This window comes from Perognathus longimembris, chromosome 7 (genome assembly GCF_023159225.1).
Source record: "Perognathus longimembris pacificus isolate PPM17 chromosome 7, ASM2315922v1, whole genome shotgun sequence".
Classification (NCBI taxonomy): domain Eukaryota; kingdom Metazoa; phylum Chordata; class Mammalia; order Rodentia; family Heteromyidae; genus Perognathus; species Perognathus longimembris.
This window is the reverse complement of record NC_063167.1, coordinates 17,259,577-17,274,387: the sequence shown is the minus strand read 5'-3', so window position 1 is coordinate 17,274,387 and position 14,811 is coordinate 17,259,577. Positions and strand designations below refer to the sequence as shown.

At 43.5% G+C, this 14,811-nt stretch overlaps 1 protein-coding gene across 1 annotated transcript; it reads left to right on the top strand.

Annotated features, from left to right (window-relative positions):
* The first annotated feature begins 2,113 nt into the window (after positions 1-2,113).
* Rpa2 (replication protein A2) lies at positions 2,114-14,573 on the top strand. Its single transcript, XM_048350632.1, has 9 exons — positions 2,114-2,250; positions 2,410-2,516; positions 3,609-3,710; positions 7,292-7,405; positions 8,406-8,480; positions 9,101-9,217; positions 11,712-11,819; positions 12,014-12,108; positions 13,961-14,573. Exons 1-9 carry the CDS (start codon positions 2,241-2,243, stop codon positions 14,043-14,045), a joined length of 813 nt encoding a protein of 270 aa, XP_048206589.1. The 5' UTR covers positions 2,114-2,240; the 3' UTR covers positions 14,046-14,573.
* Positions 14,574-14,811: the final 238 nt, after the last annotated feature.

The following is a 14,811-nucleotide window of genomic DNA, read 5'->3' as shown; positions in this document are numbered from 1 at the left end:
CTGAGCCACCAGTGACTGGGAGTTTGTTTTTGTTTTTGCCAGTCCTGGGGCTTGGACTCAGGGCCTGAGCACTGTCCCTGGCTTCTTTTTGCTTAAGGCTAGCATTCTACCACTTGAGCCACAGGTGGTGCTGAGGAATTGAACCCAGGGCTTCATGTATACAAGGCAAGCACTCTACCACTAGGCCATATCCCCAGCCCCATTTTTAAAAAATTATCTTTAAGTAATTGTACAAAGGAGTTACCATTCATCAAATCAGTTTATAAGAATAATACATCTTTACGTTGTTGGTGGTGGTGGTTGTAGAGCCTGGGCACTGTCCCTGAGGGTCTTTTTATTTGCCAGTCCTGGGGCTTGAACTCTGAGCCTGGGCACTGTCACTGAGCTTCTTTTACTCAAGGACAGCATTCTACCACTGGAGCCAAAGCACCACTTCCAGCTTTTTCTGTTTACATGGTACTGAGGAATCGAACCCAGGGCTTCGTGCATGCCAGGGAAGCCCTCTACCACTAAGCCACATTCCTAGCCCTCAACCCTGAGTCTTCTGCTCAAGGTTAGCACTCTACCACCTGGAACCATAGCTCCACTTCCAGTTTTTAGGTGGTTAGTTGGAGCTAAGAGTCTCAGACTCTTCTGCCCAGGAACATTTTGAATAGAAATCCTCAGATCTCAGCTGCCCAAATAAGTAGGATTACAGGGGTTACAGGCATGAGTCACCAGGGCCTAACTCACTTGTGTGTGTGTGTTTTTTTTGTTTTTTTTTTTTTGCTTTTCCACTTGAGCCACACCTCTACTTCTGCTCATAGTGTCTAAAAATCTTTTAAAATTTACTTACAAACTAAAAGTCAGAATTGCTCACAAAGCAAGAAAATCTGAAAGTTAAAAAATAAAAAGCTGGGCTGGGGATATGGCCTAGTGACAATAGTGCTTGCCTCCTACACTTGAAGCTCTCGGTTGGATTCCCCAGCATATGGAAAATGGCCAGAAGGGGCGCTGTGGCTCAGGTGGCAGAGTGCTAGCCTTGAGCGGGAAGAAGCCAGGGACAGTGCTCAGGCCCTGAGTCCAAGGCCCAGGACTGGCCAAAAATAAATAAATAAAATAAAATAAAATGAAAAGCTGCTGGGCCCTGGTGGCTCATGCTTCTAATTCTAGCTACTCAGGAGGCAGAGAACTGAGGATCATGGTTTGAAGCCAGCCTGGGCAGAAAAGTCCCTGTAAGAATCTTATTTCCAATTAACTACTAAAAAACTGGAAGTGACGCTGTGGCTCAAGTGGCAGAGCGCTAGCCTTGAGCACAAATGAGGCTCAGGGGCAAGGCCCAGGCACTGAGTTCAAGCACCAGAACTGACAAAACAAAACAAAACAAAACAAAACAGAAAGCTCAGCTATCATAGTAGTCTTGGATCCACAGCAGTTATTTATCATTATGCCTAGATGGTTTTTCCTACTGGAAAACGTTTATTGTTCTCACTATAATTAAACCCATCATAGTCACATCTTTTTATTGGACAGAAGTCAATTGTCATTTGAATGTATAACCTAGTATTAGTATGTGCTAGAAGATGTAATTACACCGGTTGATGGAACCAGACAGGAAAATTTAAATATTATAAGTAAAACAATTAATGAAATCTTAAGATAGCGCCTGCAGTTTCTGAGAAAGGAAATGATCCAGGCGCGGTGACACCACGCGGAGGCAGGAGGAGCTAGGTAAGGAAATGTGGTCTCGGAAAACACAAAATGGCTCGGGGGTAAGAACTCCACCGCAACGCACCTGACGCGGACTTGGTAGCGACAGTTTGGCGGGAAAAGGAGATCGTCGACTAACGGCAGTGACGTAAAAGGGACGCCCTCGTCCGTCCTGTAGAAGGATTGTTTTGATTGGTTACCTTCTTGAGATCCTGCCCAATCCAGCATCTCTCTCTTCCGGTTCTCTCCCCCCGCGACGGTGGGGTTTGCCCTTAGTAAAAGTGGCCGCTGAGCCTTCGGCTTCCCCCGCCTGCGGTAGTGCGCATGTTCAAAAGCTGGGCCTGGAGAGGAGGGTTAAAGGCGTATGCTACTCCGCCGTTGATTGGCCGGAGAGTGAAGTCTCGAGCGCGCTGATTGGCTCTGCCAATCGCGGGAAGGAGTTTGTGGCGCCTGGGCCAAGTAGATCCGACTCGCTGTTACCGGGTTCTGAAGTGTTCGGAGAGCTCACCGCGCCGAACCTTCTGGCCCCTGGCCTGACTGAGGCGAAAAACATGTGGAATAGTAATGATGAGGGACGGAGGGAGGGGAGAACCGCGAGGGACCCGGCCGGAGGGGCGGCGGCGAAGTCGGGGGGGACGGGCGGGTGGGGGCGGCCGCGGGAATCCGCGGATTCGTAGGCTCGGTGTGCGGCCCTCATGACGCACACTTGTTCAAAACCAGGTGGGTTTGAAAGCTTTGGCGGCAGCGGCTATGGCGGAGCCGGCGGCTACACTCAGTTCCCGGGGGGCTTCGGGTCACAGACGCCGTCGCAGGCCGAAAAGAAATCGGTAAGTTGAGCGGGCGCGCGCTCGTCCCTCGCTGGGCGCCCCTGGGCCGGCCCCGTGGCAGAGGTGAAGCGCGGACGCAACTATTAAACGCTATTATTTTCTTTTTCTTTTGTTTTGGCCAGTCCTGGGGCTTGGACTCAGGGCCTGAGCACTGTCCCTGGCTGGTTTTTGCTCAAGGCTAGCACTCTGTCAACTTGAGCCACAGCGCCACTTCTGGCTTTTTCTGTGTGGTGCTGAGGTATCGAACCCAGGGCTTCATGTGTATGAGGCAAACACTCTACCATATTCCCAGGCCCTTATTTTCCATTTTATAAACGAGCCCTCCTTTCTTGGCTAGGTTTTGTCATTGCTGGTAGCTAAAGAGTCAGTCTTGTCAAACTCTGTGCTTGTCTTCCTGCATAAACAGAGGGCCATTCTTCTCCCCACCCCCTTTGTCTCTTTGGTACTGAGGCTGGAACTCAAGATCCTGGGCACTGTCCTTGAGCTTTCCTGCTCAAGGTTAGCGCTTTAGTATGAGCTACGTCTTGTTTTTTGCTGCTTAGTTGGAAATAAGAGCCTCACAGATTTTCCTTCCTGGGTTGGCTTTGAACCATGATCATTAGAGCTCAGCCTCCTGAGTAGCTATGATTACAGACATGAACCATTTCCTCATACTTTTAAGATGACTAGCATAACAGATCAAATCTCATTTTTCACGCAGGCTGCATCGTTCTTAACATTTGTCTTAAAGAAAACTACTGGTTTTTGTTATATCTTGTCAGGAAACCTAGAGCAACTGGAGTCCTGTCTCCGCTGGCCATTTCTTAAACCCTTTTCTAGGGCTGGGGATATGGCCTAGTGGCAGGAGTGCTTGCCTCCTATACATGAGGCCCAGGGTTCAATTCCCCAGCACCACATATACAGAAAATGGCCAGAAGTGGCGCTGTGGCTCAAGTGGCAGAGTGCTAGCCTTGAGCAAAAAGAAGCCAGGGACAGTGCTCAGGCCCTGAGTCCAAGGCCCAGGACTGGCAAAAATATAAATAAATAAAATAAATAATAAATAAATGACGGCTGTTCTCAGTTGAATTTATTCAAACAACTCTTTCTCTTTAGAAAACCCGAGCCCAGCAGATCGTCCCCTGTACTATATCTCAGCTGCTTTCTGCCAGTGTCATAGATGACACATTCAAAATCGGGAATGTTGAAGTTTCACAGGTATGTAAAACAGCTTATAGAAGAGCCACTTAAGGGGGCTAGGAATATGGCCTCGTGGCAAGAGTGCTTGCCTTGTATACATGAAGCCCTGGGTTTGATTCCCCAGCACCACATAATATATAGAAAAGGCCAGAAGTGGTGCTGTGGCTCAAGTGGCAGAGTGCTAGCCTTGAGCAAAAAGAAGCCAGGGACAGTGCTCAGGCCCTGAGTCTAAGCCACAGGACTGGCAAAAAAAAAAAAAAAAAAGAGTCACTTAAGCTGGGTACCAGTGACTCATACCTATAATCCTAGCTACTCAGGAGGCTGAGATATGAGGATTATAGTTCAAAGCCAGCCTAGGCAGGAAAGTAAATCTTTATCTCCAATTAATAACAGAAAAAGTCAGAAGTGAGGGTGTGGCTCAAGTGTTAAGAGTGCTAGCTTTGAGCAAAAGGAGCTCAGGGACAATGCCTAGGCCCACAGTTCAAGCCCCAGGATTGGCCAAAAAAACAAAAAAGAGACACTTAACTATAAGAATGAAATGAGACTTCATTTTTTAAAATTGATTTATTTTATTGTTATTATATGAGTCAAGTAATGAGTACATTTCCTTTCTTACAGTGTCTTCTGTTCCCTCACTCTGTTTCCAACCATGAGTTGTATAGTATACAGTTCACTTTTGTCCATTTCCAGTGAGCTCCACTGTTGCATCCTTTTTCACCCTTTTTTCCTCAAGTTCTGTGTCTCCCTCCCACCCTCTTGGAGATAAAATTCGAATACACCCTACATAAAAGAAGGTAGAATCATAAATATTTTCAAAAAGATCTCTTATCTTGGCGTTCATTTCAATATGTGTGTGTGTGTGTGTGTGTGTGTGTGTGTACACACACGTAGGTAGAGGCATGTAGACATAGCTGCTTTTTTTCTATCCTAAGAGAAACACTGTGGTTGAGTATATGGAATCTTGTATAATTTTTCATATCACAGTGTCTTTTAGATCTAATTTCTGCATCTCAGAAAGAACATGTACCATTTTTGTCTCTCTGAGCTTCTCTTACCTTACTTAACATTTCTTTTTTTTAAAGTTTATTTATTAATTGAACAAAAATTTTTTGACAAGGTGTTGTGCAAAAAGGGTACAGTTACATAGTAGGGCAGTGTGTACATTTCTTGTGATATCTTACACCCTGTTTTTCTTTCCCTTCCATAGGTCAGGCAGACACATATATAATACCCAATGTACCAAGAACATATACAGTAGCCACGTGGCCTATGCCAAAGAAAATTTGCCTAGGGCTTTAAATGTAATGTTGACATTAGACAATATGTCGACAGTAGTCTTATATGAACATACATACATAGCTTTTGAGCTATTGTATTCCACTGAGAGGTCAATTTTTGACCTTTATATATTGAGTAATTGTTTGGTTTTAGTTACATAATGTTGGGTTGCTGACCCAATTCTGTGGGAAATACCATTTGACAAGCAGTTTTTGGTTTCACAGACCTGGTCTCTACTGTCTCTCCGTCACCCCATCTTAACAGTCATATATCAGGGAGATCGTGTCCCTTTGTTTTCTGTGTTCTAGGCTTGTCTCGCTCAACATTATTTGTTCAAGTTCTGACCATTTTCCTGCGAATACCAATATTTCACCATTCCTAATCGCTATGTAGTATTCTATTGTGTATAGGTACCATTTTTTGGATCCATTCATCTGGAGGGGCATCTGGGTTGTTTCCATATTTTGGCTATTGTGAATTGTGCAGCGATAAACATGGAAGTGCAAATGTCTTTTTGATATCTAGGGGCCTGCTGTTCAGGATAGATGCCTAGGAGTGGTATGGCTGGGTCATAGGGTAGGTCTATATTGAGCTTTTTGAGAAACCTCCATACTGTTCTCCAAAGTGGTTGTACTAATTTGCACTCCTACCAACAATGGAGAAGGGTTCCTCTTTCCCCACACCCCCTCCAGCATTTATTGTTGCCTGAGTTCAGAGTATAGGCCATTCTAACTGGAGTGAGGTGGTATCTCAGGGTTGTTTTTATTTGCATTTCCTTTACTACCAGGGATGTTGAACATTTCCTCATATGTTTCTTTGCCATTTTTATTTCTTCTCTTGTGAAGTCTCTCTTTAGCTCCTTTGCCCATTTCCTAATTGATTTATTGGGCTTGGAGGGCTTAGTTTTTTGAGTTCTCTGTAGATGACAGATATTAGGCCTTTGTCTGTTGCTGTGCTGGTAAAGATCCTTTCCCATATGGTTGGCTGTCTTTCTGTTTTGGTGGTTATGTCCTTAGCTGCAGAAACTTTTTAATTTGTAGTAGTCCCATTTGTCGAGTCTCTCCCCTATTTGTTGTGTCCCTGGAAGTTCTTTCCTACTCTGTCCTTCAGTAATTTCAAGGATTCAGGTCTGATATTGAGGTCCTTGATCCATTTTGAGTTGATCTTGGTGCATGGTGATAGGCTTGGGTCTACTTTGAGTTTTCTGCATATGGCTGCCCAGTTCTCCCAGCACCAGTAGTTGAAGAGGCTATGTTTATTCCATTGTATGTCTTTAGCTCCTTTGTCCAATATACTTAACATTTCTTGTTCTATCCGTTTCCCTGCAGATGACATTATTTTATTCTTGATGGCTGTGTAAAATTCCATTGTTTATAGTATCAATTTTGGGGGATCCACTCATCTATTGTGGGGCACCTGGGTTGTTTCCTTGTCTTGGCTATTGTGAATAATGCCAACAATGAACTTGGATGGGCAGGTGTCCTTATCATATCCTGGCTCATGATATTTCGGGTAGATGCCTAGGAGTGGTATGACTGGGTCATAGGGAATGTCTATGTTTAGTTGTGGGTGTTTTTTGTTTTTTTGTTAATTGGTACTTGAACTCTGGACCTGGGCACTGTTCCTGAGCTCTTCAGCTCAAGGCTAGCCTTCTTGAGTCACAGCGCCACTTCCAGTTTTCTGGTGGTTAATTGGAAATAAGAATCAAGGACTTTCTACCCAAACTGTCCTTAGATCTCAGCCTTCTGGGTAGCTAGGATTACAGGTGTGAGGCAGCCTCAGAGTTATTTTGATTTGCCTTTCCTCTATGGCCTAGATGATAAGCACGTCCTCATGTGTTTCTTTGCCATTTTTACCTTTTCTTCAGAGAAATCTCTTCCTTAGCTTCTTTGCCCATTTAGTGATTGGTTTATTAGGTTTGAGGGATGGGGAGGTTAGTTTCTTGAGCTCCTTGTATATGTTGGATATTGACCTTTATCTGATGTATTGCTGGCAAAGATTTTCTCCCACTCTTTCTGGTTCAGGCTGTTTTTCTAGTTAGCTGTGCAGAAACTTTCTATTTTGATGTAGTCCCACTTGGCAAGTTTCTCTCCTATCTATTGTGCCCCTGGGACTCTTCAAGAAGTTTTATCTATACCTATTAGTTTCTAATGTTTCTCCTACTGTCTCTTGCAGTAATTTCAAAGTTTCAGGTCTTGTTTTGAGGGCTTTGATCCACTTTGAATTGATAATAGTGTATGGTAGAGGCTTAATTTTCAAGTGCATAAATGTTACTTTGGTTTCTAGGAAAACAAACTTTTTTTTTTCTATCCATAACCTAGGTCACTATTGTAGGAATAATCAGACATGCAGAAAAGGCTCCAACCAATATTGTTTACAAAGTAGATGACATGACTGCTTCACCCATGGATGTTCGTCAGTGGGTTGACACCGATGTAAGTGACTCTTTGGATTAGGATGAGATTACTTTTAGACTTTGGAGATGATCAACTCTTAACCTTTAAACTTTTTTTTTCTTTTTCCCTTTCTTTTTTTGTGCTAGTTCTAGAACTCAGGGTCTGGGCATTGGCCCTAAGTTCTTTTGCTTGAGCCTAGTGTTCTACACTTTGAGCCACAGCTCTTCTTCTGGCTCTTTTGTGATTAACTGGAGATAAGAGTCTCTTGGATTTTTGTAGCCTGGGCTAGCTTTGAGCCACTGGTGCCTGGCTGATGGTGTTTTAAAAAAACAAAGAAACAAAAAAACACACATGGATACAGTTGGATGCTGGTGGCTCAGGACATGTAATCCTAGCTACTTGGAAGCTGCAATCTGAGGATTGCAGTTCAAAGCCGGCAGAAAATCTGTGAAATTCTTATCTACAAAAAACTACTCAGAAGAAGCCAGAAGTGGTGCTGTGGCTCAAGTAGTAAAGCACTAGCCTTGAGAAAGGCTCCAGAACAGTACTCAGGCCCTGAGTTCAAGCCCCAGGACCAGCAAAAACAAAACAAAAACCATGGAATCTAGGCACTGGTGGCTTCCAGCTATAATCCTAGCTACAGGAGACAGACTTGAAGGTGGAGGTTGAAAGCAAGCCCAGTTCAAGTCCATGAGACCCTATTTCCAGTTAAATCACCAAAAACCTGTAATGGAGCTGTGGCTCCAGTGGTAGAGCAGAACCTTGAGCACATAAGCTCAAGGACAGCACCCAGGCCCTGAGTTTAAGCCCCACGAACTACTGCATCTGTGCGGGTGCACGCACTCATGCACACACACATAGTGGATTCTAAAAGTCAGAACAAACTAATGCCATATGAAGGTTTAGTGCTTCTGCTTTATATTTTCTTTTTGTATTTATATTTATTATATTTGCTTCCTGTAATTTAGAAATTTGCAAAGACTGTCACTAGCATCACTAAAACCTTAGGGGGGTGTGTGTGTGTGTGTTTATCTATTAGGATGCCAGCAGTGAAAACCCTGTGGTTCCTCCAGAAACGTACGTGAAAGTGGCCGGCCATCTCAGGTCTTTTCAGGTAAAGTCAGGAGAAATTGACCGTTTAAATGTACTTGTGTAAAGCAATTTCTGGATTTTATATCCAAGTTTACTTAGCTATAGGTCTCCATGTTTAATGGGATGTTATTATTGCATTCTCTTTAGAGGAAATAACTAGTTTTTACTTTAATGTAAAAATGGCAGAATGGGGCTGGGAATATGTCCTAGTGACAAGAGTACTTGCCTTGTATACATGAAGCCCTGGGTTTGATCACTCAGCACCACATATATGGAAAATGGCCAGAAGTGGTTCTGTGGCTCAAGTGGCAGAGTGCTAACCTTGAGCAAAAAGAATCTAGGGACAGTGCTCAGGCCCTGAGTTAAAGGCCCAGGACTGGCAAAAAAAATAAATAAATAAGAATGATAAAAAGAGTAGTGACCATTAGATATCGACGGAAAACACTGGATTTAGAGTCCGATTTTATTAGACTTTGTAACTTTGGGAAAATAATTAACATCTAGTTAGTTTTGTTTGTCCCTTCATTCAAATTACTCCAATGTTAAAGTTTTTAAGTATATTAACACATTAGCAAAATACTATAACAATAAAGTGTTGGCTTAAACCTGCTTATCCTTTATATTTTCTGTTTATTTTAATAGAACAAAAAGAGCCTTGTGGCTTTTAAGATCATGCCCTTGGAGGACATGAATGAGTTCACCACACATATTCTGGAAGTAGTCAACGCGCACATGATGCTAAGCAAGTCCAGCAGCCAGGTATGCAGCTTCCCTAAGCTTTCTCTCCCATGGAAGAACATAGCTGCTTTTGTGCTCTGCCTTTGTCTTATTTGACATTTCATTTCATTTTATTTTATTTTATTTATTTATTTATTTATTTATTTATTTATTTATTTATTTATTTATTTATTTATTTATTTTGCCAGTCCTGGGCCTTGAACTCAGGGCCTGAGCACTGTCCCTGGCTTCCTTTTTGCTCAAGGCTAGCACTCTGCCACTTGAGCCACAGCGCCACTCCTGGCCATTTTCCATATATGTGGTACTGGGGAATTGAAGCCAGGGCTTCATGTATATGAGGCAAGCTCTCTTGCCACTAGGCCATATTCCCAGCCCTTATTTGACATTTTAAAGGGTAGACCAGAAGAAAGGCATTCCTCAGTCCTCAGAATATTTTTTTCATGAGCTTCAATGTTGTGTGTTTTTGCCTAGAGCTTGAACTCTGGGCCTGAGTGCTGTCCTTGAGCTTCCTTTGCTCATGGCTAGCACTATGCCTCTAGAGCATATGCCACTAAGCACCATTTCCAGCTTTTTCTGAGTAGTTTATTGGAGAGAAGAGTCTTGCATGCAGACTTTACTGCCCAGAATGGCTTTGAATATGATGCTAGGATCTCACTCTCCTGAGTAGCTAGGATTATATGAGAGCCACTGGTACCTGGCTCTACTTCTGGCTCTTTTAAAACTTTTTATTGGAGATTAGATCTTACAGAGTTTCCTGCTCTGGCTGGCTTCAAACTGCAATTCTCAGATCTCAGGTTCCTGAGTAGTTAAGATTACATGTGTGATGCCATTGCATTTTATCCCAGATGAAACCCTCAAGTTTCTCAGAATTATGATTTCCTCCTACCCCACTGGCCTGCGTGGTTGAGTTGGACTTTGAAGGATGAAGAGTGTTTACCAGATGAAGGAAAGAGCATTTCAAATAGGGAACCTAATGTTCACATCAGAAGCATGTTTCAGGATGTAAGAAGTCTGTGTGTTGAGGCGGTGTGGAAGAATTAAAAAAAAAAAAAAGGCACTGGTGGCACACTGAGAACTGCAGATCTCAGTTCAAAGTCAGCCCAGGAGGGCTGGGGGTATGGCCTAGTGGCAAGAGTGCTTGTCTTATATACACGAGGCCCTGGGTTCAATTCCCCAGCACCACATATACAGAAAACAGCCAGAAGTGGTGCTGTGGCTCAAGTGGCAGAGTGCTAGCCTTGAGCAAAAAGAAGCCAGGGACAGTGCTCAGGCCCTGAGTCCAAGCCCCAGGACTGGCCAAAAAAAAAAACAAAGTCAGCCCAGGCAAGAAAGTCCATGAGACCCTTATCTCCCACTAGCCACCAAAAGACCAGAAGTGGCACTTGGGCACAAAATGGTAGAGTGCTAGCCTTGAGCAAAAGAGCTCAAGGACAGTGCCCAGGCTCTGAGTTCATGCCCACTACTGCCAAAGAAAAATACAAGAAAAAAAAATACAGGGCTGGGAATGTGGCCTAGTGGTAGAGTGCTTTCCTAGCATACATGAAGCCCTGGGTTCAATTCCTCAGCACCACATAAATAGAAAAAGCTGGAAGTGGCGCTGTGGCTGAAATGGTAGAGTGATAGCCTTGAGCAAAAAGAAGTGCTCAGGCCCTGAGTTCAAACTCCAGGACTAGCAAAAAAAAAAAAAGGATGCATAAAAAGAAAAATATAGAAAATACATGCTGAGTCCATGTGGTTCATACCTGTAATCCTAGCTACTCAGGAGGCTGAGATCTGGGGATCACAGATTGAAGACAGCCAGGGAAGAAAAGTCCATGAAATTCTTATTTCCAATTAACAACCCCTTCACTACCATCACCACCCCCGAAAAATAAACTGTAAATGAAACTGTAAAATGAAAAATGAAACTGTAGTCAAGTGGTAGAGTGCTAGCCTTGAGTGTAAAAACTAAGGGACCGCTTCCAGGCCTTTAGCTCCAGTGTAGTACACAAAAAATTAAAATAGAGATTTGGATTTCTACTTATGGGTATTGAACATCTAGGTAGAGGGAGCCACTTGAAAGCTTTTAAGTATAGGAGTGGCATAATTATGGGGACTATATACATCTATTTGTTTGCCAGGCCTGGAGCTTGGACTCGGGGCCTGAGCACTGTTCCTGGCTTCTTTTGCTCAAGGCTAGTGCTCTACCATTTGAGCCATGGTGCCACTTCCGGCTTTTTCTGTTTTTGTGGTGCTGAGGAATCAAACCTACAGCTTCGTGCATGCAAGGCAAGCACTCTACTACTAAGCCACATTCCCAGCCCCTATACATTTATTTTTGACACGTACTTCAAATTATTATTTTATTTTACTTTCCTCTTATATTCTCATTAGCTCTCCCTTTCCATGTAAGCATCACTACTGGGAGAACACTTAAATTGTTTCTCAGCTGCTTATTAACTAGTTATTTAAAATAGCAAAGACTAAGTTTAAGTTGGTGAATTTTCTAATGTTATGAACTCACTTTTCAATGCAGCCCTCAGCAGGAAGGCCCTCTCTTGGCAATCTAGGAATGAGCGACGCGGGGAACTTCAGTGGGAATAGCTTCACGCCCTCCAATGGCCTCACTGCGGTTCAGAATCAGGTAAATTGCCTGTCTCACTCTAGAAATGCAAAACACAGGCCTGAAGTTCTGGTACTGTAATGATCTATGGCTAGCCTAGGCATGGCTCCTAGTTTTTGTTTTTTTGTTTTGTTTCCTTTTCTAATAAAAGATTCATGTTTACAAAGGCAAGCTGACTTATCAGTTACTAACATCTTTCTATTCTAAATTATCAGGTGTTGAACTTGATTAAGGCTTGCCCAAGACCTGAAGGATTGAACTTTCAGGATCTCAGGAACCAGCTCCAGCATATGCCTATAGCCACAATCAAGTGAGTGTTTGCTTTCTGTGAGCCATTTCTACCTTTTAACCTGTTCATAGTTTCTGGAAACAAAAGTGAGTTTGTAAAGTAAAGCTGTCTATGGGGTGCCCATGGCTCACATCTACTAGGAGGGTAAAGATCACAGTTTAAAGCCAGCCTGAGGCCTAGCTCTTCGGGTAGTTGAGATCTGAGGATTGCCATTCAAAGCCAGCCCGTCAGCAAAAAGTCCATGAGACTCTTACCTCCAATTAACCCATCAGAAAACTGAAAGTGGCCCTGTGGCTCAAATGGTAGAGCACTAGCCTTGAGCTGAAGAGCTTAGGGACAGTGCCCAGGCCCAGAGTTCAAGTCTCAGTACCAGCATTTTAAAAATGAAAACAAAAAGAAGTTAGCTGGCTACTGGTGATTCACATCTGTACTTAGCACTCAGGATGCTTGAGATCTGAAGGTCTTGGTTCAAAGCCAGCCCAGGCAAGAAAGTCTGGATCTCCTATTAACTACCAAAAAAAAAGCCTGAAATGGAGCTATGGTTCAAATAGAGCACTAGCCTTGAGCAAAAAGAAGCTCAGAGTGGCTGGGAATATGGTCTAGTGGCAACAGTGCTTGCTCCGTATACATGAAGCCCTGGGTTCGATTCCTCAGCACCACATATATAGAAAACGGCCAGAAGTGGCGCTGTGGCTCAAGTCGCAGAGTGCTAGCCTTGAGCAAAAAGAAGCCAGAGACAGTGCTCAGGCCCTGAGTCCAAGCGCCAGGACTGGCAAAAAAAAAAAGAAGCAGCAGCTCAGAGACAGCACCTAGACCCTGAGTTCAAATCCCAAGACCAGCACGTGCATGTAAACACATACACAAGCTGTTGACTTCAACCTGTGATGGTGAGGTACAGAATTGCTATCATGTAGTAGATTCTTTATAAGTTGGGGCTATTATTAAATATGTTACCCGCATGACCCAGAGAATCTCAACAGTTTGATGGCTTCTTACTGTTTGTGGAATGCCTTTCTGTCACCTGCAACTTTCCTGCCCAGAGTAGGGGCAAAAAGGGTTTCCGTAAGTGGGGGAGATCATCTTTGTGTGTGTGTTGCTGAGGACTAAAGGGGAGAACTTTAAGACGTGTGCTAGAAGATTTCATAGGCAAGCTGGACTGTAGTTTTAGACTCTTGTTTCACTTTGCTTAGACTGGTATTTAAGTGAGGCCCTATTTTCTTTCTTTTTTTTTTTTTTTTGGCCAGTCCTGGGCCTTGGACTCAGAGCCTGAGCACTGTCTCTGGCTTCTTCCCGCTCAAGGCTAGCACTCCGCCACTTGAGCCACAGCGCCGCTTCTGGCCGTTTTCTGTATATGTGGTGCTGGGGAATCGAACCTAGGGCCTCATGTATCCGAGGCAGGCACTCTTGCCACTAGGCTATATCCCCAGCCCCGAGGCCCTATTTTCTTGCATTTACAGTTTTGGAAAAGAACTCAAGGCAGCCCTAGTAGCCATTATCTGCATAGATAACACCAATTTTGCACCTTTACTGGTGTTTTCTCAGAGCCTTCTATGAAGAAATGACTTAATATTCTGAACTAGGATGAAAACAGCATCCAAAAGGCATTTCCTGGGGCTGGGAATGTGGCTTAGTGTAGAGTGCTTGTCTAGCATGCACAAAGCCCTGGGTTTGATTCCTCAGCACCACATAAACAGAAAAAGCCAGAAGTAGCACTGCTGCTCCAAAAAGAAGCCAGGGACAGTTCTCAGCCCCGAGTCCAAGCCCCAGGACTGGCAATAAATAAATAAATGTATGTACATATGTATGTATAAAAATAAAAGGCATTTCTTTCCCTTACTAGATTGAAAATGACCCTTTTATTCATTCTTTCTAGGCAAGCTGTGGATTTCTTAAGCAACGAGGGACATATTTATTCTACTGTGGATGATGATCACTTTAAGTCCACAGATGCAGAATAACTGGATCCTCTTGGGCTTCTGAGATATTGCCAGCTGGACCTAGTTTTTTCTCGCTGTTCCAGCTGTGCATGTTTAGCCAGGTGACTTCTAGGAAGGAAGTGCTGATGGCCTCCTGCTCTCCATTTTTGTTTAGAAACTAAAAGGAAAATGAGCACTTGACAGGGAGGTAAACCAAGGTGGAGTTCTTTAAAGAAATTTGAGAAAAGCTTCCGGGACAGATAAGCATATAAGAGAAATGCTGCAGAGAGAATAGGGCAGTATTAATCCTCCGGGCTTTCTTAAAACATGCTCCTGTTGAGATGAGCCAGACCAGGCAGGGCCTGCCTGTGGGTGGAGAACTTGCTGACAAACCCACTACCTTCTACCCTATTTTGGTTCCTCTGGTTCTGTAACATTACTTTCAAGATTGCACTTTCCTTCCTTTCTTGCCTTATATGTTGCTGTTAAGTAGGTTTGTGTAAACATGAGGTTCTAGATTGGGGTGGCCTCCAGGGAAGAGGAAAGGAAGAAATGTTACTATGTTTTGTATTATAAAAAAAAAAAGTACATCCAGATGTTTAATAAAACTGTTTTGTCATTTCAATAGCTTGTGAGTGGAATGTTCTCTCTTTTTCTTTCTGAGCTGATGCACTTGCCACTTTATCATCTAAGTGTAGCATAATTATAATAAAACATTTGAATCCTGGCTTCTACTTTCCAATCAGGATCTTTTTTTTTTTTGGCCAGTCCTGGGCCTTGGACTCAGGGCCTGAGCACTGTCCCTGGC

What these genes read in the sequence shown, in the direction of transcription:
- Rpa2 (XM_048350632.1), top strand. An exon ending in TAAGCAAGTCCAGCAGCCAG is followed by an intron (nt 9,218 to 11,711) that starts GTATGCAGCTTC and finishes TTTTCAATGCAG; the next exon opens with CCCTCAGCAGGAAGGCCCTC. An exon ending in TCACTGCGGTTCAGAATCAG is followed by an intron (nt 11,820 to 12,013) that starts GTAAATTGCCTG and finishes CTAAATTATCAG; the next exon opens with GTGTTGAACTTGATTAAGGC.